The sequence below is a fragment of the Spizellomyces punctatus genome, assembly GCF_000182565.1.
Source record: "Spizellomyces punctatus DAOM BR117 chromosome Unknown supercont1.23, whole genome shotgun sequence".
NCBI classification, from domain to species: Eukaryota; Fungi; Chytridiomycota; class Chytridiomycetes; order Spizellomycetales; family Spizellomycetaceae; genus Spizellomyces; species Spizellomyces punctatus.
The window spans coordinates 176,116-200,195 of NW_015971559.1; the positions used below are offsets into that span (position 1 = coordinate 176,116).

General features: G+C 47.3%; 6 protein-coding genes across 7 annotated transcripts; 3 read left to right on the plus strand and 3 right to left on the minus strand.

Annotated features, from left to right (window-relative positions):
* Window positions 1-17: 17 nt before the first annotated feature.
* SPPG_09561 (prohibitin subunit PHB1) lies at window positions 18-1,041 on the plus strand (the record flags this gene model as incomplete). Its single annotated transcript, XM_016757737.1, has 4 exons — window positions 18-105; window positions 161-507; window positions 581-655; window positions 718-1,041. The coding sequence occupies 4 exons, from the start codon at window positions 18-20 to the stop codon at window positions 1,039-1,041; spliced, it is 834 nt and encodes a 277-aa protein (XP_016604060.1).
* Window positions 1,042-1,193: 152 nt separating this feature from the next.
* SPPG_09562 (DNA repair protein rad18) lies at window positions 1,194-2,685 on the plus strand (the record flags this gene model as incomplete). Its single annotated transcript, XM_016757738.1, has 6 exons — window positions 1,194-1,334; window positions 1,406-1,535; window positions 1,622-1,936; window positions 1,998-2,142; window positions 2,198-2,273; window positions 2,326-2,685. 6 exons carry the CDS (start codon window positions 1,194-1,196, stop codon window positions 2,683-2,685), a joined length of 1,167 nt encoding a protein of 388 aa, XP_016604061.1.
* Window positions 2,675-6,850, minus strand: SPPG_08617 (AGC/PKC protein kinase). Its single transcript, XM_016756763.1, has 11 exons — window positions 6,751-6,850; window positions 6,633-6,680; window positions 5,765-6,572; window positions 5,160-5,696; window positions 5,010-5,086; window positions 4,511-4,951; window positions 3,779-4,455; window positions 3,487-3,706; window positions 3,318-3,425; window positions 3,086-3,226; window positions 2,675-3,025 (listed from the first exon to the last, which is right to left on the minus strand). The coding sequence occupies exons 2-11, from the start codon at window positions 6,633-6,635 to the stop codon at window positions 2,861-2,863; spliced, it is 3,177 nt and encodes a 1,058-aa protein (XP_016604062.1). The 5' UTR covers window positions 6,636-6,680; window positions 6,751-6,850; the 3' UTR covers window positions 2,675-2,860.
* Window positions 6,851-6,998: 148 nt separating this feature from the next.
* On the plus strand, window positions 6,999-14,910 carry SPPG_08618 (uncharacterized protein). The gene is made up of 24 exons (XM_016756764.1): window positions 6,999-7,264; window positions 7,327-7,477; window positions 7,551-7,702; window positions 7,773-9,769; window positions 9,832-10,101; window positions 10,156-10,419; window positions 10,487-10,629; window positions 10,705-11,107; window positions 11,172-11,327; window positions 11,386-11,733; window positions 11,786-11,893; window positions 11,965-12,111; window positions 12,171-12,264; window positions 12,316-12,459; window positions 12,544-12,578; window positions 12,655-12,748; window positions 12,805-12,966; window positions 13,046-13,251; window positions 13,318-13,525; window positions 13,578-13,747; window positions 13,811-13,982; window positions 14,036-14,138; window positions 14,199-14,358; window positions 14,421-14,910. Exons 1-24 carry the CDS (start codon window positions 7,066-7,068, stop codon window positions 14,781-14,783), a joined length of 6,249 nt encoding a protein of 2,082 aa, XP_016604063.1. The 5' UTR covers window positions 6,999-7,065; the 3' UTR covers window positions 14,784-14,910.
* A 254-nt stretch (window positions 14,911-15,164) lies between these two features.
* On the minus strand, window positions 15,165-17,863 carry SPPG_08619 (uncharacterized protein). The gene is made up of 4 exons (XM_016756765.1): window positions 17,676-17,863; window positions 17,387-17,619; window positions 16,396-17,306; window positions 15,165-16,331 (listed from the first exon to the last, which is right to left on the minus strand). The coding sequence occupies exons 1-4, from the start codon at window positions 17,848-17,850 to the stop codon at window positions 15,356-15,358; spliced, it is 2,295 nt and encodes a 764-aa protein (XP_016604064.1). The 5' UTR covers window positions 17,851-17,863; the 3' UTR covers window positions 15,165-15,355.
* A 1,016-nt stretch (window positions 17,864-18,879) lies between these two features.
* SPPG_08620 lies at window positions 18,880-19,946 on the minus strand (the record flags this gene model as incomplete). Of its 2 annotated transcripts, none has more annotated exons than XM_016756766.1 (3): window positions 18,880-19,397; window positions 19,461-19,713; window positions 19,791-19,946. In XM_016756766.1, the coding sequence occupies 3 exons, from the start codon at window positions 19,944-19,946 to the stop codon at window positions 18,949-18,951; spliced, it is 858 nt and encodes a 285-aa protein (XP_016604065.1). In that variant the 3' UTR covers window positions 18,880-18,948. The 2 variants fall into 2 exon arrangements, with proteins under 2 accessions (XP_016604065.1, XP_016604066.1); XM_016756767.1 differs by having other exon boundaries at window positions 18,880-19,409.
* Between the last annotated feature and the right edge of the window lie 4,134 nt (window positions 19,947-24,080).

Consider the following 24,080-nt stretch of genomic DNA (forward strand, 5'->3'; position numbering starts at 1 on the left):
ACATTTGACACACAGTAATGTCTACAGCGGCATTAGAGTCCCTTGCCCGCTGGGCTGTACCGGTCGGTGCACTGGTTGCCGGATTACAGAGTAGCATGTACAATGGTAATCGGCAAGTACCTACCTTTACTTCCCCCGAAGTATCTAACTTCGTTTTCAGTTGAAGGAGGGCATCGTGCAGTCATCTTTGACCGCCTCCGTGGGGTCCTTCCTGTAGTCGTCCCCGAAGGCACACACTTCCTTGTCCCCTGGTTGCAGAAGGCCATTAATTTTGACGTCCGAACAAAGCCTCGTAATATCTCCACAACAACCGGCTCAAAAGACATGCAAATGGTGTCCCTAACTCTGCGAGTCTTACATCGGCCCGAACTTTCTCGAATCCCCACTATCTATCAAAGTCTCGGTCCAGACTATGATGATAGGGTTCTGCCTAGTATTGGGAATGAAGTCTTGAAGAGTATCGTGGCACAATTTGATGCCAGTGAGTTGATCACTCAGCGTGACCAGGTTAGGAAATGTCTCTTGTCGTAGATCTACGGTAGTTGCAGCGTTGTTAACGACTTGCCTCTATCTATCATAGGTCTCTCTTCGTATCCGCGAGGAATTGATGAAGCGCGCTAGAGAATTCAATATTTTGTTGGACGACGTGTCCATCGTACGTAGCTCCTAATTGAATCACGTCCTGACGTTGAACTCATCACTCTAATGTATATGTAGACACATTTGACATTTGGTCGAGAATTTACTGAAGCTGTTGAGCAAAAGGTAATAGCGCAACAAGAAGCCGAACGCGCAAGATTTGTGGTGGAGAAGGCGGAGCAAGAAAAGCTAGCGAGTATTATTCGCGCCGAGGGAGAATCTCAAGCCGCACAATTATTGTCAGATGCGTATAAGAAAAGCGGCCAAGCTCATTTGGAATTGAGGAGAATTGAGACCAGCAAAGAGATTGCCGCGACACTTGCTAAGGCTAGGAACATCACATATCTGCCGGGGGGAGGGGGCAGTAACGGAGCGAATTTGTTGTTGAATCTCGGGCAGTAACAGATCTCTGTGTATTACAATAAAGAGATATGTAATGATGCAAAAGTCAGAACACACATATAAACACACAGTGGGATCAAACATGTGACTTTGTCCGAGATCGCATGCAGTAACCGGATTACTTTACTCCTGGCGAATTGCGCTGTTGAGATATGAGCGATCGTCTGCAAAACCCAACCCAATCACTCGACGATAATGACCTCACTCATCCCTCGGATTGGCCTTCAGAGCTCTCTGGTTTCTATGCACTCGACGATTCGTTTCGGTGTACGATATGTAAGGACTTCTACCGAGTACGTGCTGCCCTTTGTGATCCTGGTCGTGACTGCTGTGGCAAGGTTTCCTCACCTAAAGCTTTTCTTAGGCTGCAATGTCTCTACCCTGCTCCCATACCTTTTGTTCCCTTTGCCTTCGCAGCCACTTGGCACATACCATGGAGTGTCCTACCTGCAGAATAACGGTTCAAGGTCTGGCGGATATGAAACCGAACAGAGGTGCTGGAAGCAAAGCTTTGTGAAGAGGGATGCCTGGTCCATGTATCTGTAAGCTAACGTCGGATATTCAATCTTTCTTTGCAAAGCCCTTGACGATAGTGTCATGCACTTTAGCCGTTGTCGTTCTCTGCACTTGCCTTTCCTATCGTCACTGTTGTCATCCAGGGTTTGTCCTGTACCAGTAACTCGTGCTGATACCCACTCGGCAACGGATACTGTCGATGACCCTGCTACCAACGTCAATAATCAACGTGAGTCCTCAGATGCGCATGGTATACGCGATCCTGCGAGTGGTTCTCGCCGCTACGACACGCGATTCGCAAAAGGCAGAGAGCTCACAGACGCCTCTAAACCTCGGGGATCCTCATCCCTTGGCCAGCTATCACAGTTGCAGCCACTGGGTAAGTGAAATACTTCAGAGCCCTCTCATGGTTTGTCTAAAGCGGCCCTGTATCCAACCAGGAGACACGCCGGTCATCTGTCCTTTATGCCTCAATGCAACAAAGGCAAGAGATTTGGATCGACATATAGATAGCGGTTGCACGTCGTTTGCAACGCGGACAGAGGAACCAAGTGTTCAATCTTGGTCGGCGTCTACTATAAATAGGTGAGAGATTTGTCCGGCTCCCACCCAAATATGGTCTAAGCGATCGTTCTTGTAGAAGAAATTCCCGGCGGCCAAAAGCATCTGTTCCGTATTCACTTTGTAGCGAATCTAAACTGCGTAAGCTACTGCGGGTAAGATCCGGCACCACCTTAATGCCTCAAGCAGTTGTTGACCTCCCAATAGGATGATGGTCTTCCATCTAGTGGAGATAGGTCTACTCTGATTAAACGACACGCGGAGTGGGTGAAGCGATACAATGCAAATTTGGATCATCCACAACCAAAGAGTGACTTTCAAGTATCCCGCGAGCTGGCAGAGTGGGAGAAGGCAATGGCCAGTACCCCTCCTACCCCATTCACCAGTATTCCGGGGCATGAAGTGACTGTAGAAACCGAAGAAGAAAAAAGAAAACATCACGAGCGGTATAAAGCGGAATATGAAAGAATGATAGTAGGGTTAAAGAAGAGAAAGCGGGCAGAAGAGTCCTCAACACCTAGTGACAGCACACATCAGGTTACAGATGATCAAGTATACCATTTATGAATTATGACCTGGCTTGGAATATTTGTGTATTCTGCACAGTGCAGTGGGTTCACAATTTGAATACCTGGCAGGAGGTATCGTGGCGAAATTAAGACCCTGAAATTCCATTGTATAAAAAACATCCAAATTATCCAAGAGCGCCTTCGGTATGGATACACTAAATAGTCTTCCATCATCATCGCACAGACACTGCCCGCGCTTGAACAGCCCAGTCAGAGATATAAGTGAAATCTCTAAACTCATTCTGATCTGCGGCGCTCAAAACTGAATTGATCGGTGTTAGCACCGGCTTCTCACGCGTAAACTCTGGATCAAAGTTTGACACATCCGTTGCATGGCGCTACGATCCAACCCAGTGAGTTTTTTGATGATACCATCATGAAAGAAACCAAACACTCACGATAGTGGGTATCCAAGGAGGGGTCACACGCCTTTCCATAAAGGCCTGCCAATCAACCCCAGCAAAATATGGATGTCTCTTAACTTCTTCTGCATCCAAACGTCCACCCCCTAGTCGGCGCGCCGGATTTTTGTTCATCAGCTTTCAGGGAGAGTTGACGTCAGTATACAGTAGCCAAGGTTGTCAAAATTAGGACTAGGCGCCCCGCTAGGACCCCATGTATGCAGCTTACCCCTTGCAATAGTGATAAGGTATCCCTGGGGATATTAGATGGATACTCTACGGCATCGTTTAAGATCGCATCCAGCACGTCCTGTTCATCTTCTCCGTGGAAGGGATACTATAGGGATATCAGCCAGAGTTGCAAGAGACGTCGTAGACGGTCGAGATGATCAATTTACCCTTCCAACGAGCATAACATAAATCAAAACACCAAAGCTCCACCAGTCAACGGCTCGTCCGTAGCGGTTGGACATGAGTACTTCCGGTGCCATATAGTCGGGCGTTCCACAGAAGGTCCGTGTAGTTTGTCCGTAAGGCATATTTTCCTTGCAGATACCGTAATCAGCCACCTTTATATGGCCGTCTGGTGCCATGAGGATATTATCGAGTTTCAGATCGCTGCAATAGGAAAGGTTCGGATCCACTTAGGTTTTCCCGCTCACCAGTATATGAATCCCTGGAACTACATACCGATAGATAATGTTGTTTTTGTGAAAGTACTCCAAAGCCAATAGAACTTCGCACGCGTAGAACTTGGCTCTCGCCTGCGAGAACCGCTTCTTCTCCTGGATGTGCGCCATCAAATCGCCCCCACTAACATACTCCATTACGAAGTATACCCGGGTATCCGTTTGAAAGCAGGAGTGGAGATTGACCAGATATGGATGATGTGCTGCAGACGCAGCTTGGAAGATACGTTTTTCTAGCTTCGTGCTCTTCACGTCATCGTTCTGAATGATAAATTCTTTCTTCAGAGCTTTTATAGCGTACAGCTGTTGCGTAGCCTTCTCGGTGGCCAGCATAACTTTGCCAAAAGCGCCGCGGCCAAGAACAGCCAGAAAGTCGAAGTCATTGAGTGTAACATCGGTGGCAGGCAATCGTAATGGTCTGGGTACAACTCCTTGTTGTGGTTGTTGTCTCCCAGCTGAACCCTCTGGACGGGGTGGAATGGGCAACGGCACTCCACCTCTATAAGGAGGCGGAGGGGGAAACTGGCCATCAATAGGGCTTTTCCCACCTGGTCGGATTTCCACAGTCGCGCTTGGCAAAGGTAGGTGCTGATAAGATTGCTGTGGTATTTGAGGCAGCGGCTTTGGCGGGTGTGCAGATAAATGGGAACCAGGAGCTGGGACCGCTGGCTGTTCAAACTGGGAAGTCGGTTATGAGACACGTTTTTCCAGAAGAACCTGAATTATAGGATACCTGTGGAATGGATTGGCTTCGAGGGGGTGGTTTAACAGGGGTCTCGGGACGTTGGGGATGTTCCATGACCGTCGGAGGAGGAGACAACGCGCTCGTTGGTGATGAGGTACCCGCCCCGCCGACGCTGGTGTCAATAACCATCACAGCTCGTCTCGCTTTCTCCGCCTCTTCCATTTCTTTTTGATGCATTTTTCTTTCATGCTCTTCGAATGCAGCCACCAATGTGTCTGCCATTTCTGGTGCTAGTCCGCAAAAGTGTGGTACCATTGGAGAGCATTCACGGTGACTGGTTTTACTACATTCAGTGCAGCGATGCATTTTTCGTCCAGGAGGAAGGATGTATCCACAGTGCGTGCACCACGCGGCACCAAGGTTGGTTACATTTTCCCAGCGATGTGGAATCGTATACTTCAGGAGTTGACCTGTATTTGAGTCCTTGCCCTGCGAAGACAACATGAGCCCAGCGAACATATTTCAACTCGTCATGGGGGCTACATACTGCTTTGATGTCGTCCTTGGTGATACATTTGGTGATGACTCGATTATAACATTTGGCATGTACAGTGTACGCGCAATCTGTGTGTTTCATAGTCGATACGCGAAAATAGTGAATTGAACAGTACAGGAGTGCGGGAATGGTTCACCTTACTTTGACATTGATATCCTTGTCTACCAAGAAATTCATTACACAGAGCGCATTGCATAACGTGGTAAAAGCTCTGCGGCAGGAACCGATGTCCGTTTTTAGGAAAGACCTTCTGAACTGGGTTCCGTCGGAAAACCTGGTCCCTAGCTGTTTTGGCGCGCCCCATTGAGATGAAGTTCAGACGCACTAGGAGTTGGCCGGCAGGTTCCATATCCAACCAAGTCTCCTCCACGTCCACGGTCTCGTATGCTGTACCATATTTGGCTTTCAGGTCATCTTCTAACTCCCATAATCGAAACCAGACCAGTCCTAGCAAAGTCCAATTTCGGTCGTACACAGCTATCTCAACCTCTTGGGCCTTATCCACCTGTATGTCGATGAATTCATGCCACTGAGTTCGCGTGGGCTTGGTCTCATGCTTAATTGTACCATCCACTCGTACAATTGCAACCAGTTCGTCTTTACTAGACCGTCGACCAGGAAGGTTCGACGCACCAATTATCCTGGCACGCAATCGACCTGTCTTTCGAAGCCGAACATCTGGAATGTCATAAGCTCACATAATCAATGTTGGACCCAGCAGATAAACCCAATGCAGGATACAATACCAGCGAGATATCCCTCTTCTTCTTCTTCGTCAGAAACGGATAATCCAGAATATTTATGCTCCGCTTTCTGCAGAAAGGCCAACTTCGCGTTCGCTTCAGCTATTTTTTCCAGCAATTCTCCCATTACAGTTGGGTCTTGAGATGCAGAGGGTGCGTCCGCAATGGCCTTCACCATATTTTCCGTCCCCGCCTTAACCTTCTGCTCCACATCCAACTTATGCCTCACTTCTTTGAGTCGATATTTAACCTTTTCCGTAGTCAATGCCGTTCCGTACTTGAGATAGTCGAATTTCGTAACTCCATTCGAATTGGATCCTTCGAATGATGTTGCTGAGCCTCCGCCGGAGTTCCGGCGAGTAGGAGTGGCCGATGTCGAAGGACCAGGGGAGGGTACAGTGGATCCCGAAAGTCCACGACCCAGGTTCATCAAGTTCCCGAACAGATTTGGCCCGGATGATGTGCGCTGAGGTGGAGTGCCGGATCCACCTGGAGGGTGTGTATCCATTCCCCCATCGAGAGAACTGTGGCGGCTTCCGAAAATGATGTGCCCGTTCGCATCGGACAACCCATCGGTGGAACCCGATGAACCAGACGCACTGCTGGCTTTACGAAGGTGAAGCTTCCGGAGCTCCCCTTCGAGAAACTCTAGCCGGCGTTTTGACTCTAGGGCATTCATCTCACACTGTTCGCGGGCGCTTCGGTCGGTGAGATTTCTGAACATTTTGTTTGCCCCTTCATACACCGTCTGCTCGATGCTAATCTTCTTTTGAAGATCCGCTATCTTGGCGTCGAAGCTCGCCTTGTCCGCCTAGAACAACATGAGAAGTCACCTTCAACATTGTGTAACGCAGGATTTCCATATGCGTACCATTTTGAAGAGTAACAAACGTCAAGTTCCGACGACCACCGCTGCTCACTGCAGTATTTCAGAGTCAGCCCAAAACCTTCGTTCCTCTCAACCACCCGCGATTGCTAGTCGCTCTCACATTTTATAAAATCCTCTAAGAATCTACAGGCGTCGCAATCGAAGGGTTTGTGTTAACTCGTCGTGTTTATGTTCTCCTGCTGGCTGCTTCGGTGTTTTCCTTAAACATTGCCAGAATCCGGAGCATCGCCCAGAGCCCTGACCTTGCGGCAGCGTTGCTATACCAACAATGTTGACCTCTGGTTCACGTGTATAAGTGGCTGGCAACTTCATGTTCTGCACCACGTCCAACGTTTTCCCAAGAAACACCCCGTTCCTCGCAAAGTGCATTTCTAGTCACAGCTACTACTGCAGAAGCTTGGCGGTGATATAACGCATGCAGGCGGGGTTTCTATTTAGGACCGAGTCTTTTCGGCCTCCCAGCCAAACGGACCAACCACCCCAACCTCCAGCAGAGGTATTTGCAAACCAACAGTTGGTGGAATGTCCTTCTGGAACTGCACTGGGAACATGTACGGACGTAGTGGGTGCGCTAAGAGCCCAGCCTTTAGCACCACTGACGCCAGCTATTGATGGTAAGACACCTGGTGCTTCCGAGGGAGATCCTACATATTCAACTCATGGTTAACGTAAATAGCGGCAAATCTGCTTCCTGACCTTACACTGTTGAAATTGCTTCCACGAAGCTTGTTGGATGATACAGATTGTAACGCAGTAATGAAGCGAATAGATGGGATGACCCTTCCTGTGGTCCAGGATCTAATCGGCAATGTGGATATCAGTTATCTGTGAGTGAGGGATGCCAGCAGGTGCCTAAAACTGCAATGACTTTTACAGTATCTCATTGCTGTCCCATTACAGACGTCTCCGAACTTCGTCGTTTGCTTTACCACATCGTCGACATACCTTGTATCAACAACGAGGTGGTAGTCGTGATGGTGACCCACCCGCCCTGGCTCAAAATATATTGAATTTCTCTGCGATGCTACCGATCCAACGTACCCAATCTCGGGGTATGTAGGTGAAAAGTCTTTGATGCCTGTATTTAGGCACTTTCCGCTTATTTTTTGCCTTTTCCAACAGCCAATGTCGATTTTGCGATCCCGCGTACCTCAATTTTCAACTCACAACCTTCACTACTCCAGTCAGCGTCAATTCTCAACTCTGATAATGCATCAGAAGTGCATCCGCTGGTTGAGACGGCACAAAATTTTGTATCTCATCCTGCTTACATCGGCGCCGCGGATTCGGCCACCATAGAGTACGATAAAGAGGTAGACCAGGGATCTCTACGCACTACAACCTTACCGACGCCAAGTCCCGTTTTTCTTTCCCGAACCGTCTCATTGTCCCAAAGAAGATTGTCGGATGCTCCAAGTCACCAGGAACAGAACATTATTTTTCCCCCAACACCGAAGGAAGTGTCAGGTGTCATCATGCACGATCAGTCCATGGACGGAGAGCGTGCTGTTGTAGGGCGAAATGTACGTCATGCCGCCGGACCGATGGACGTAACACCAGGACATCATGAGCCAGATATTCCGGCTATGCTTGATGGCGAAAATAGCACGCCGCGCGGACCAGGATCAATAAAGCGACGACGGACTTCTTTTGCGGAAGTTCAAGTTTTAATCGATGCCAAGAGGCGAAGCTTCTCCCCCGCCACTGCTGTCCCGAACAATACCAACCATAATGTATCTGAATATTCGCAACACAATGAGCTGGACTCGAAAGACCCTTTGTCGCCAGCCTTGAAAAAAAGAAAACGATCCGTCAACCCCGAAAGTGACGATCAGCATAGGGTGGCTGATCAGTCTCATTCATTGAAGAGATGCTCAGAACTCATTGAATCCCTGCTGGCCGCGGAGGATTGTCTGCTGAAGGAGTCGGAGGTTGATGAGGGTACTAGCTTATTCTTTGACAGAGGTGGACTTGTAACTTGTGGAATCTTAACTGAACTGAACAAGTACCTAATCAAACTCGACACTGTCAACGATATTTTGCAATTGATCGAGGAGGTTGGTCGATCTTCCATGAAACGATTGTCCAAGATTGTTGAGGCACGTGTGAAAGATGCAGAATATTTGGACCCCGGTTTCGGCAACTTTGGCAGATTACGAGCAACAAAGCAAAGTAAAAAAATCAGCGGTGAAGAACACGACGGTGGAACGAGCTTCGTTGGTGCATCGCCAAACATGGAAAGGACGTCGGGTAACGGGATATCGGAAGAAGACTATGGTCGACATTTTGGTGCCGCAATGACAAGAATCGAAACTAGTCTAGATGCGTGTTTGACAGCATTCCTTCTGTTGTCTCGGGAGGGCCGAACTCCAGCTTCAGATAAAGGGGCCGTTGATACAATTTTCAGCGAAGATCTGACTCTTTCCTGTTTAAATCTTCTGAAGACACAGCTGAACCAAACACTGTATGCGGCGCTCCAGTTAATGACTCGAGAAGGAGACGAACTTACCTCCGATGTGCAGCGGATGCGCGCAGGTTGTGATAGAATCAAATTGACATCGCGGTTAGCAGTAGTTGTCGTCAAAATCACTCGGATAATGGACCGGATGTGTGATTGTCTGGATATGGGCGTGTTTGGCGATGATTTGGTTATCACCGTCGCCTTTATAGCTCTATCTCCTTTTTTTGCTGAGGGTGCCGCTTTTGGAAACGCAATTGGTTTGGATAAATTGCAACTCCGTGGTATATATTTGAGTCGAACGATCTTTGGGCGGTATGCCAAGCACCGAAATTTCATGCTAGAGGAAATCTGTGGAAATTGCAGCAAGTTAGGTGGAAGCAAAAAGATATCAAAGCAATTTAAACTCGCGGATGGGACGTCTGTTCAGATGGTGACGGCGTTGGTGCTGCAACTTGTACAGAGCTGCTGTTTGCACATCGCGCTCGAGCAGGCTGCGAAGGACCTTCTGCGGCGATCATCGGAAACGAGTGAGGACTCAGCAAAAGTGCAGCTGAGAACTACGACATCACAGGAAGAGAAGCGATCTAACATGGCAACGGATGATGTGCACGTAGAAGGATATTCAGAGGAGCAGGGGGAATGGCAATCAATCGAAAAGGTACATGGACGATGACACTTTGGACCTGCGTTGATCTCGGGACTAACCTGCTATTACATTAGTTTTCGTTGGCGTGCAAGAGCGGAATAGACGCCGCATCGCATTGTGCTCACTATTTTCTCCGATTTCTGCTAAATCGTTGTACACAGCCAACATGCGAGTCGTTAACCCCCAAGGTGGAAAGAGGTCGTGGGGCACGGAAAGGTCAATCAAGTAATGATGCAGAATACAAGGCGTTTTTGGACGGGTTCTTGCAAGACCTCTTGGTTATGCTAAATACCCCTGAGTGGCCGGCCGCCGAGCTGCTGAGCATGATTTTTAGTCGCCTGGCGGTTCGTACTAAATTTTCTTTACCACCAAAATGAACGTCGCTAATTGATTTGCAGGTGCAAGTGCTTGACGATGTCAAAAGACAAGGGGATACTGCTATCAGAGCCATGGCCGTTGAGTGGCTTGGAGCTGTTTGTGCAAAAATACGAGCGCAACCTTTCAAGCATCGACAGGCTGGCATGCCCGAAATCCTTCTTCGACTCCCAAGCGCTGACTTAACGCCAGATACCTCCGTGAGCAGCGTAAGCGCGTTACGGGAACTGCAGAACCTAGTCATGAGATGGCTCGATGCTGGCCGGACGGAGGACCCTACCATATTGGTACTGTCAGGCAGACCTCTTGTTACTTTCACCGCAGTATTCTAATCGCTTTTTAACGTACCATTAGACTGCGAAGACGTTTTTCATCTCAACCTGGGCATATGGGATCAGGTTAACACCATCGGAACAATGGTCGGTCGGGCTGAAAGATACAGTCCGAACACTGTTTTTTGATTATGGTGAAGCGGTTCTTGATATCCCTTTGAAACCGTAAGTTCCGATGTCGTAGGAGATGTACTGATAACATATATATGCACGTTACTCAGCTTTCGCTGGAACATTTAGGTACTATCATTCGACGTCCAACATATTGGCCTCGGAAGCGGTTAATAGCCCTTTTGGAGCCACGCTGGAATTGCGCCCCACGATAGGATTTTGTGTGGAAGCACTTGCTGCACGACAGGCTCTGTACGAGTCATTCGAGCAGTTTATGGTTCGCATTGGGAATGCTCTTGACTCGGAGGTCGTGATGCTCAGAACTAAGGCACTCAAAGCATTGCAAGGAGTTTTTGTGGCGGATTCGTCTGTACTTGGGTACGGAAATATGCGCAAGCTTCTCGAGGCCCGTATGATGGATTTGAGCACCAGTGTGAGAGATGCAGCTATTGAGCTTGTCGGAAAATTCTTGATAAGTGGTGATAAACAACTCATCAAAGAGTACTACCCAATTATCAGTGACAGGATAATGGTATGCATGTCCTTTCATCTCAGCTCATATTGAAAGTCAAGCAGACGCATGAGTTTCGTTCTAGGATGTTGGTGTCAACGTTCGTAAGAGGATCGTAAAACTTTTGAGAGATATTTATATGAGGGAAGTCAAGTTGGAAGGGGATGACGACAAATCCATAGTGGTGGATATTATCGTGAAGTTACTCGGTCGTCTCGTGGATGAGGAGAATTCCGTTAAGGTTACCTCAATGCTCACAGGATTACTTCCTAAGCATTACCCTAAACGGTTATTTGTAGGATCTGGCATTCAAGTCATTGCAAGAAATATGGTTTACTTTCAACCATTCGGAGGTCCCGGGATTTGGGCATGAAGCGCATAGTCTACCTTGTAAACATGAACCACCCAAGTGGGCTAGTTGGAGTTCTTTATCCACGTCAACTCGCAGTGATATCCGCAAGCGAGCGCTGCTAATGGTCGAAGCCGTTGCTAGCCACGCAAACGCCCCGAACTTATTTGGCAACTTAGTGCGGAGATGTTTACTGGACACCGGCAAAGTGGACAGAAATGATATCATGAACGTTTGCCGAACCGCAGTCGAATGTCTCATAGAAGAAATACTATGTTTGGAGGAACGGAGCTGCAAGGTATGTTCAATACGTAACATCATCAGGCCATTTGCTGAACTCTACGTCACAGGTGGCGATTAAGGATATTTTGAGCCTTTTGCAAGAGTTCAGTGCAATATTTCCCACTCTGATTGCGCCGCACTTAAAGACACTTCAACCATACTTGAAGGGACCTGTGGTAGGTAGGGAATCGCTCCTATTCACGTGCGTGTTCGTATTTTGACAAATTGCCTTTGCGACCTGTTCCAGCACGATGGCGGGACTGAACAAAAGATTGCCCAGATTGTGATCGTGATCATCCATAACATCATCTCCGTCATTCAGCATCCGGATTTAGATGAGTGGACTTCCATTGAAGTCGACCTGACCACAGCATTGAATAAAGGCTCTCAACAAGTAATATTCAGCTAGGCTTCTGATGTGATTCCTACGATTTTAAACGCTCTTCCTTTTAGCTCGTCGCGGTTGCGGTACCGTGTCTGTGCGCCATCGTAGCCAACATGACCAGGCATTATCACAAATTGACCAAGGTGCTTAAAACTTGTATAGGTAGGGCAAATTCTTATCTGGTCACAGTTATCTCCAGTTAACGCTGCGTAGATTTCACCAGAAAGACTGAAGCTGCTGTGATGTCGAAAAAGAATGTGCCCGCCGGTGCCTGGCGAATGACGTGGCGGTGCTTGTTGATTGTAGCACAGTTAGCGAGATATTATGACTTTGATGGAAACCGTGCGAAACTTGGGGGTATGCGTTGTGACATGTTCTGTGGCATTACCTGTAAAAGGGTTCGCAATTCAGCGGTCTGGCTTATACATCGCCTGCCTACAGAGCCTGCATTAAAAGACCTGCGGGAAATTACCTCAGTGAGTCCGAAATCTCAAGCAGTCTGCTTAGAAAAATCATTGACTGTAGTTTCTACCAACCCCAACCTAACCATAGGGTTCTATCCTGAATGCGGTCTGTGAGCTCGTTCTATTTTTCCTGGAACCAAGAAGTGAAGAAGGCACAAAAGCGATTGCACTTACCGCGCTAGGTTAGAATGGTGTTTTTCAATTGTAGTGGTGTTGACCGCTGACGATTCTTCATTAGGACACCTTTTCATGGCATATCCTCGCCTTATGCTGCGGGATGACGTCCGCTCAGTGATGAATGTCGTCTTCGCTGGGCAGTCAATCCTTTTAAAAGTTAATCTGCTCAAAGTATTTCTGGACTTCTTAAAGAATGAGCAACAAAAAGACGCACAGAAGAAAGGTAAATTTACCACGGCGTTGCGCGGAGATTCTATTGATGTTGCTACAATACCTTACCCAATTGTATTCTGTTATGCCAGACAACGCCGTCCATGAGCACATCGACATTAAAGTCCTAATCGGCAATGCTGAGGAGATGGCCGAGGCCGGCATTAGTAGTTCCGTCATGCAAACATATTTGGACCGTATGCTCGATTGCCTCTTGAGCAGCAATTTGCAGCTCATGCGCGTAGCATTTGAAGTGACTGAGCTGATATTGGAGCAAGGTCTAGTTCATCCTCTATTGGTATGTATGCTATGTGACCAGGCATAATCAGGAATTTGTTAGCTGATCGACGTGACTTGGTTGCAGTGTATGCCGCCGATTGTGGCCCTAGAAGCAAATCCAGTACCTGAAATCCGAGATCGCGCACTGAGGCTTCATGAATATCTTGCTGAAAAACATGCCAGTTTCATCCATGCGAAGAACATGGATTGTGTCAAACAGATGTACGAATATGTATCAGCCTTGACGAAGGCGACTGAAGGTGAAATAAAGATTGGGTCAAGCACCGTAATGGGTACGTCGTTCCCGACAATCACCTGTTAAGATTCGAAGCTGATGCTGCGCAGGATATTTCAAAATCGAGAGCGTAGGGGATGGCGGTACAATTACCTCGTACGAAGCAATGCTTGGACGAATGTATTCATTGATACAAGGGATACGACCGCGGCGAAACGAATTCTTGATGAATATGGTAAAGCTTCTGGACGTGCCTTTGACAACTGAAGCCGGACATATGGTATGAGTATTTGAGATAATATAGTACGATAGGTCTCTAATGACTTGCCTCTTTGATGCACAGATGGACATCGATTATTGTCGCTTCGTTGCGGAGAATCTGGCGCTCTTTGAATATAAAACGCAGGAGGAAGTACTGCAAGTGATATACCACGCTTACCGTGCCTTATCGGTTGGGGGCGAAACAATTCTGCGCTATGTCGAATCTTTAGATGACGTGAGCGTTGCTGATGAGGGTACGTAGCGCTATTACGGGCGCCAGCTGTGTTCCTCTAAATGTAGTATCTAGGGAAAGAAATGCCACTCCTTGTTGTGGCGAAGGCATCACTTGGCATGGGCATGCTGCTTCTATTACAAACACACTTGCAGAATTTATATGCCTTGTCTTCCGCGTACGTTTTTAGTTGTTGTTTTATGCGCTGCACATGACCCTCAATAGCAGCATGCTCCAGGCGAGTGTCAGGTTACCGACCCAATGATGGTCCCCGATCGGCGGAGAAACCGGCGGCAAGAGCTTCGGGAGCACCTCTCACCTTGTCCTGGGAGCGCATGCCATTTGCAAAGGACAAGGTCATGTCGACGGAGGCCGACTACAGAAAGCAATGTCGAAAGGTATTGATTGTGTTCGGACCGGCTCTAGACATGCAAAGCAGATTCTTGACATTGGACTACAGTTCAAGGAATTGATAGATGCGGATTACCGTACATCTCGTGAGGACGTTGAACCTAGAGAAGGAGAGGAAGCGCAATTCGCAACAGCAACTCCTGATAAACATAGTCCGAGGCAAATGGAAGATGGGAGTCCTAGACCGTCCGATTCGAAGATGGTTACAAAGCGGAGCCGGACCGCCAATGGAGATACAACTCCTCGTCGACGCAGCTCGGCTACCAAGCGCAAAAGCAAGTCGGGTGCAAAAGGGGGAAGAGGCATTTCGGTGACACCAACCAAAAGGAAGAGGAAATCCATTATTAATGTGAGCAGTGACGAAATGGACACGGATAACGATCCTGATTTCATCCTTGCCTGTCCGAAATGAAACCCGCCCTGCAATGAAGTTGGGCATAGTTTCGAATTGTATATACACGGTTGCTAGATATAGAGAATTTCAAAGCCTGATTCTGTAATTACATCTGCATGTTCAAATGGACGTTGCTTTTCGACTCTATTTTATACGCCTGCACAAGGATGGCAAGAACCATGACTGCAACATCCCAGTTGTGTGTTATACCAGTGAAGAAACCGTAAATCGGCTCACGGTTACAAAATTGGCGGATTTTCGCCATATCATTTCGAACCAAGATGGCGTTCGGCATTTGACAGGAAAGGCGACAAGAATCTCCAGTAACACCAAGCTAACTATAATCTATCGATTGGCTGCAGAAATGCACTTCATTCTGCTGCCAGATCGCATCCAACATTGGTTGCAATAATGGCATATTCATTGTTACCACGACACTATGTACATTGACAGCCCTCCCGTATCATGAGACGACATATTCTTAATTACACCAAAACTAGCTTTACCGGGTCCGATAAATCTAACATGTGAAACTACGACAGAAGCTATCTATGAATGAATAAAGAATAGCAGCATAAACGTCGACCGTTTTACCGTCCCCTTCTTCCAGCCACTTTACCAAACTCTTTCACACTCATCAAGTAAATTGTCACCCCCTCCCCGCTCACAACATCTTTCATGTTCCCAACCAATCCACTTCCGTCAAACCATTCCTCCTTTAGCCTTTGATCTTCATTACCCGCAAAAGCATTGACATTATCAATGTAGGCATCTTTTTTCACAAACCCCAATCGCTCCGGAATGGCTGTCAAACGCGCGTGGTCGGCTTTGGCCCAGCACCACAGATGCTCTGGTGGGGATACGTTATCCCGTCTGGCATCCGCTTGTACGCGTTCGACGCCACGACGGAGGAGTTCGCCATATGATGTCGTGGTAGGAAGGAAAACGGAGCGAGGAGAGATTTGGAGGGTGTAAAGGATTTTCAGAGGGATGTTCCATTCGGTAATGGAAAATGCAACGTAAACACTATTCGTGTGGAGAGGGGAAGGACTTGCGCCGTTTGCTGAGGTAGATGTCGTAGGAGGGACATTCGGGAATGAACCGGGCGATACGGTTCCTTCTAATGCCAATCGGGCTAGCCATGGTACGTCCTCCTTTCCGCCTTGTTTAAATTTGCCCTTATTTCGATGTCGTTTGTCCACCCATGCTACAGTGAGATATTTTCGCCTGGTTCCCTTGGGCGCGTAATGCTCGTCCTTTGTCAAGGCGTCCAGAACCGTTTGGGACCACATGCTCTCAACCTCTTTTCGAACGTCTTTGTACCCACCAGGACGCGACTCGATCACGCTTGGGATAGCGTACAGAGAGATGAGACAATCGAAAAATACATCTTGCACCCCTTGGAGAGCTTCATCTGTCAATTCAGTAGCAACTTCCAGTACACGATACTGCACTGCTGCATCCCCAATACGTATGTGTGGTAGGGAACACGTTCTTCTGCCAGGTATAAACAGTTCACGTGGGCGCCATTTCCCGGTTCGATGTCTTCCTCCGCCGCCGCATTCGCTGAAATATGAGCTTGGGGTTACTAACTCAGAGAGTATGGTAGCACAGGATGTCATTAGCTCACCTGCAAAAGAGATATTTTGTTCCGCAGGGAGTACAGACAAGCTCAACATTGAACGAAGGCTCTTCCCAGTCCTCTACTCCAGCCTCACTTCCGACCTCATCGGTAAAACCTACTCTGACCCCTCCGCTACCGATGCGTCGTTTGCACACATCGCATTCGACCGTTGGGATTGCCCGAAGTCGTTTCCTCCCTGATGCACCAGAAATAGAGTTTGACGACGCGTCTGCACCCGATCTATCAACGGGGTTTATTTCTTTGCAATTTCCGCATCGGACGTCCACTACATAAGGTACTTCAAAGCTCGGCTGTGTCCCTCTCAAGAACAACACTCCAACTTGCTTGCGACAATCCACACAAACACATTTGTCCTCCACAGTCCGCTTCCTCGTCGAGGCACGCCATGCGGCATGTCGAAATACATCTGCAGGGGTGGAGCATTGTGGACTCTCCACATCACCGCCGCTGTCTGATTCAACTCGTGGAGCTTTACAGGATGAGGATGAGCCTCTTCGAAATGAGCGGCTTCGGCTGGATGCCGAGGGTTCGTCGACAAGGAAAGGGTACGGATATGGAGGGGCTGTTGGTGTGATGATCGATTCACCTGGTAAGCGAGGATACGATGTCAAGCAAGATGTGCGGACATGTGGAAGGGACGAATTGGGTCCATCGCGAAGATGACGTTGCACATCCGTTACTTCGCATTGCTGATTTATCCACATATATTCCGGTGGTGTTTGGATTAATTGGATGTTGCTGTGGAGTGGCGAGATACATGCTTTGGGGGATAACGGACAATCCGGATTCAACGAGATATTTGACACCTTGCGAGTCAAGTCTCTGGTATCTAACGAGTCAAGAGAATCTGTTCTAGGTTTATTCACATGTATGTCGTTTAAAAAGTCGGCTTCAAACTGGAAAGCGCAGCAAATAAATGAGCGCTCTGTTGCAGAGATCCAAAATGGCAAGAGTTGATTGGTCTTACAGCCGTTACCTGCGCCGCCCAATCCAGAGTACCGCTATCATCCAAGTTTTTGGGGTCTAGAAGGTTTAGCGGCGGTTCATGGTTGATATCAACAAACTCTGACATTGGTGAAGTAAAGAGGTCGCTAAACGCCATAGAGTCCTCCGAAGTGTGCATGGAAGAGCATTCAAGGTCATGTAATGTTTCTACCTCTGCAGGCAGCGCAACCAAGTCATTCATCGGTCTGGCGGACTCTACTTGAGCTTGATCACTGGTCAGCCGGAATTGCAAGGTAGTCGACAACGACAATACTGTTTACCTTGGCCCCGACCATCTCCAGTCATAACTTGCAGTATTTGCAATTGCAATTCTCTGTCTTTTCGTTCCTCTTCCTTAAGTCTTCGACTCTCTTCCAAGATACGCAAAACAAGAGACAGCTGCTCGCTGCTCTGTCCCGACGGCTGGCTCAAGATGCGTTGCAAAACGTCGTCCATGGCGACTTTCTTGGTGAACTGCCAAGAACTCGAGAAAGCGCCGTATTTCGAGTATCGCAAATGTTGCCCTTGAACCGGTTCAAACATCCGTGGATGGTTTCGAGGGCTGTTATTAGCGGAACCCTCACATCCAGTCATCATCAGGCAAGCGCTAGGGCTAAGGCTAGGGCTAGTGTTTATGATGCTTTTTATTGTATGCATTATAGCACAAGTGCGTCAAATGTATAAAAGTATTGCTAGAACCATACTGGCGAAACTAACTAGCATAGAGAATCTAGATATGGGGAGGCCTCTATAGATGGGGGCTAGCTAGTGCTTGTAAAAGGTCTCATGTGGATGGTGATCCGTTCGCTGGGGAGCAGCATCATTCATTACAGCCGAAAGTCAACATCACCTCACAAGGTGGTGAACAACATAAACTCTCGAATGAGACGGTATCTCACCGTATTTTCAAGCATATGAAGAAAAGGACAAAGGTGCGACATTCGCTACGCAATGCGACTGCCGTGCTGCTTATTGGCTTTAGGAATGGTACCATGCCACCTCACGAGCCTTGTTATGTATTTTTCAAAAATTTTCCATAAGGGCTTGTGTCCATAGATGATCCATCTGCTACCGAGGGACTTTGTTCCCTCATAAGAAAGGACGAGCAAGAAGGACCCGCAGGAAGAGAATACTTGACTTGCAAACTCGGATACAGGTCCTCATAAACTGTGTTGGGTCGTAAGTGCCAAAACATCGCGAGAGCTAGGGTTAGGGTAAGGGTTCCCAACAAATGTCGGCCAAGCTATAGACGTCCACAATGGGGATCTTCTCGAATGCATGTCAACCTTCTTCACATTCGTGTTTGCCAGATCTGCCGACACTTTGTACACCGAGATGTAAGCTCTTGGCGTAGCGAGCGTACGGTTAGGGTTAGGGTTAGCGTCGCCAACCTACAACACCTTGTATGCAAATCCCCATGTATTGAGCTCTTTTGGGGTATCAGTTCAGTGTCACACACTACAAACTTCTGGGTGTGGAGCGTCATATGACTGTAAATCCAATGATGAGATGAACTATTTTCGTATATTTTGTCCAAGATCACTATTATCCCTTCTACGCAAACACCACCGTCTTGTTTCCATACGTCAGCACCCTCCGAAGTAAATGTAACCTCACCGCCCTTCCCAGCACAGTCCGCTCAACATCTTTACCTTTTCTCACCAAATCATCCACAGAATCCCTATGAGAAACTCTGACAACCTCCTGCTCAATAATCGGACCCGCATCCAATTCCACCGTTGCAAAGTGTGCCGTTGCCCCAATGATTTTGACGCCCCGCGCATGGGCCTGGTGGTACGGTTTTGCACCAACAAAAGCGGGGAGGAAGGAATGGTGGATGTTGATGGTGTTGGGGAATGTTGAGAGGAAGGTGGGTGAAAGGATTTGCATGTATTTTGCAAGCACGAGGAGATCGACATTGTATTCTTTCAGGAGGGCCAGTTGGTCGGCTTCGATTTGGGCTTTGTTCTCCTTTGTGATGGTCAAGACATGGAATGGAATTCCTGAAATTTGACCTTTGTACGTGAACGTCTTCTTACATTAAAAAAAAATTCTAGTCCGCTTACCATGTGCCTGGACTTTTGCTTGCAGCCCATGATGGTTGGAAATCACAACAACGATTTCAGCATTCGGTATATCCTTAAACGTAGTCCTATGCAACAGGTCTAAAAGACAATGGTCTTGCTTGGATACAAACAGGGCAATGCGTTGGGGTGTGTCTGAAAAATGGAGCTGCCAGCGGCCATTGTAGGGATCGCAGAGTGTTGCAAGGGCGGATTGAAGGTCTTGACGGTTTAATGCAAACGATGCTAGACTCCACTACATGTGACTCGTTTCAGTATCTTTTTTTCCTTTCCGTTATTCTTTTTCGTATTGAAGACACCCAAGCTCCGTACCTCCAACCTCCCCAAAAACAGCTTCTGCTCCCTATCCGTATGAAAGTCCACATCGACGAGGTTCCCATCATGTTGCAAAACAAACGACGATAGAGACGCGACGATCCCCGCCACATCTGGACAGACGATTAACAAGATTGCATTGGCGGTGGTCATGACGGTAGAGTATTTGTGTCGTGCTGTCAAAAAGTCGGCCCAGAGTGTCAAGGAAGTCCCTGCACCAGAGTTGGGTTTTTTATAACTGATCGATTGATTACGAAGCCCTGGCATGCGCCACGTTAGGCATGAAAAGGACCAGGGATGCAAATCACCAATCAAAAACGCGAAGGTTTCGGACGACCAGCCAAAAGTCCTCCCCCCAAAGCAAAAAAACGTTGGAAGGAAGCATGTCCAACCAGAAAAGTAGCTTATTTCGCAGCATACAATTATGCGCAAGTCGAAGTGAATGGAACTCGCCCATCCTTTTCACCGCTTTGCTTTTGGAGGATATTGTTCACAGCTAGGGCTTAGCATATAGAACAATCGATGCGACCCATCACGATACTGAGATATTCCAATGAATGCTTCGATGAGAAAGTACAGCGATCTCATGAGTGTTCGACGGACCCAGCGGTGGGCAGTACTTGATTAATGCAATGACTACAGTCACAGGCAGATCGCAGATTTCAAACAGTTATTTTAAGCAAGTATAGTCCATCAAGAACTTGAACTAATAGATCACTCCTAACACCGTTAATCCCTGCGTGCCCCATTATGTAGGTTGTGATGCATTGACTCAATTAACTGCATGCAGTCACTGTCCATATCTTCTCAGTCACATTAACTACGAGGTTGCAATGTCAGTTGCAGTGTGCCGGTGCCCATTGGTCGAGTACGAGTGGTCGTCTAGCATGTGATGTCCAGTTGGCTGCCAGGTTGGCCTCAAAGGACGCAACGTTTGAGACGCTGCTATTTCCGGGCGGGCACACCGCTGGTTGTGTCGCAAGCGCCTAGTTTTATGACAGCAACATATGTTTTGAAGATTACACCTGGTGAGATAGGGACACGGTGGTCAGGGTTCCCGTAAGGTTTCATTAAAAGCATTGACCCCAAGTAGAGTATCTGCATTGTACATGGGCCGGTTGCCGTGTGAATGGGTGCATACCACAAAACCAATCAAGAGTCGATACAGGTTGGGTTCTTGGCTGTGGCTCAATTTGCCAACTGATTTCTACAAAACTTTTAGTTGGTGACTGGGTGATCATCAAAATGCATCTCTTTCAGAGTGTCATGTAAAAGTACCTCAGAAGCAGCGATACAAAACGCTAGTCTCATGTAAAAACCTCTCGCAAAAAAACTTTACAACATTGTAGTGACGGTTCATCTCTTTTGCCCATATCTCACTTTGTAGCACGATGAGACATAATGTGGTCAATGGGGAAAGCACTGGTAGTGATAGGATTCAAAAAAAAAGAAACAGTGCACTAGCGCATATTTGGTGTCCAACGCAGCAAGTGCGTAGGGCTATTTTTTACTATTTTTCTATGTACAAATTCCACAAAAATGCTGGCGATCATGCCAATATATACATCTGTACAAACTCTTTTTTTGTTTCTCGTAGGAACGATTTTCATTCGAGAGCTTTAGTGTGGGTGGGGCCCAGCTGCGGGAGCAGGAGCAGGAGCTGCCACCGGAGCCTTGGGAGGAGCTGGAACACTCGTCGCGAGGACTACAGGATTCACAGGGGAAGGTATCAAAGTTGAGTTGCGGGCATTGGCAGGGGTATACTACTAGGAAAGTTAACTTACCTGGTGGGGGATTCGGTGCGGGATTAACACCGGATACTGCGGCTGTTGCGACGGCGGCTGGCACGGCTCTGGGGTCGCCCTCGGGGACGGGGTTTCCTGCTGCATCGTGTGCGCCTTCGTGGGCCAATACCATGGTCAAAACTGCGCAAGTGGTGTTAATGAACATGTTTTTTGTTTTTTGTTTTTTTCCGGTGTTTGAACTGTATTACGTACAGGTAGAGGCAACCAGGAGCATAGCAAGGAATTTATAGAAGGCGTTCATGGCTACTTTTCTGTACTTAAGGCTTGATGTTGGTTGCAGTAGAGTGATACTCTGAGAAATATGTTGAGTTGAGGATATCGAAAGTGAAGAGCAAGCATACCCTCCCGCCTTTTATGTTTTCCACATTACCATCACTCTGAATAAGGTTTTACAGTACTCCTCGGCAACATTGTTTGAGGAAAAACGTTTTGCTGCCAATAGGTCAGGTCCCTTGCCTTATTCCTACCGAGACCGGTATCAGAGAAGTTAGGGCTTAAAAGCGTAACAGACATGCATCGTAGTGCGTATATGCCAACTACTGGCCGTCAAGTGTGGATAAAGATATCCTCCCGGAAAACGACCATCTTGGCGCCGGGGTCCAGTTCACGGAGAGTATAAAACATTCAAGATGCAGGTTCGTTACAAAAGTGCAAGTATTGAGCATTCGACCTTTGGTCTCATCCTATCCATACGAAACATTTTCCAAACGTACTGCGCCATCGCCCATTCAAAAGTCTACGCAAGCCGGATACCTTCGCCATCACACCAGGACTCGGGTCTATGTTCCAATGCATCCAAAATGCACTGAATGTCAAGCCACTCTCTAACTATGTCCGATACAACGAGGATTGGTGACATTCGTGTTGGAGACTTTTGATTAGGATGTGTTGGATTCCTAATGCAGGGAAAACGTCGGGGATTTTCTGTGAATGCGGCGAGTTTTTAAACTATACCTGCCAGATACGAAGTGTAGAGTGGAATGGGGCATTGGGGATATTAGAGTTGGGGAACTCCTTATGATACCTAACCCAGGGAATCGTGTTTAATGTTTGATGTTATAATGCATAGCGCGCACAATGCCTAGCGTCAACTATTGGGATGAGGAGTATGTGAGTTGGGCAGGCATGTTCCCCTGTATTAGGATTTAGTATTTTCGCCTTGCGATTGAGGGATTGACGAAGATCTGGATGCAACCCTTGCACTCATACACGTTCCAATTCAAGTTTTAGATCGGACAATCATTTTGTGATGCGATGTTTTGCGTGGGTTCGCCGATGTCGTGTCGAGCTGCAATGATGAATCTTTGAAAGCTCTGACTCTCAAGGGAACGTAATAGCCCAATGGTCACAATTTTTTGTATAGAGCAAAAGAAAGGTTTTTGTTCTTTGGACACTCTTGACTCACGTCCTAGCTTTTTCGAGCTTCTCAAGATTTTGGTTTTAAACAATGTACAAGATATGGCGTGTTTGTTAACGACAGATGAACCAATTATGCTGTTGAGAGGGTACTATTACTGTCATTACAGTTTGAAAAACGTGGGTAAAAACTCTAGAGAAAAAACGGGCATTTTGCATGGAATGGGAGCATCACGACGAAAACAAACCCGGTTTCCACTGAAATCCTCAACTTGTGTCGCCCTTTCCTAGTGTGTTTGAACACGTTAGCTGGCGCTGGGTAGCACTCTACACTTTTTTTAAAAAATAGCGAATCTATGCCCGTTTTTGTCAGAGCTACGAGAGAAAGATTAGGACCATCTGATGGAAATGGGGGACACGAGGAAAACATGCGAGTTTTACCAAAAAAAAAAAAAATCACAAAGGAACTTTTTCCGATGAGATATTCAAAACCGTTAAGAACCAAAGAGGCCAAATATCAGTCCATGAAAAGCATTGATTTAATGCAGAAAAACGTATTGTGGTGCTTTTAGTGTATCTATCGTGCATCTAATGTGATCCATGTCGTATGAAAAAGGGGGAAGGAAACCTTACCCAAGAGTGTTGAGTCCCTGATACCTTGTTGGTTGCGGCTGGGAAATCCGCACAATAGGACTGATTTTGGATGAACCTTTTTGTTCGATGAGAGCCATGCTACTCTCTTCCTTTGGTGACTAAAGTAATTTTGGGTGTTTTGCTTGCTTTGGGGCGTTCCAGTGTTTATTTCGCGTGTTTTAGCAACCATTGAAAAAGTATGACTTTGCACTTTCTCATTGGCATCATCTAGGAACATTTCATCGGATAGAGAGAAAGTGAGCCCCGTTCAGGTTCACAGGTACTTGAAGTGGTGAGTAACGAATGGAAAAAGTTTCAAAAAACAATGCAGCGTTCTGTTCAGTTTTAGTTCCTGGTGTTTTGTTGAACGCCACATAGTTTGCGTTTGAGTGATGTGGTATAATCATGGCATGGACCTAAATGATCGGAATCGGTCCGTTTTACCTTATGGTTTGAATATGGTTAGTGTTTGTAGAGCATCATCGCTTTGGTA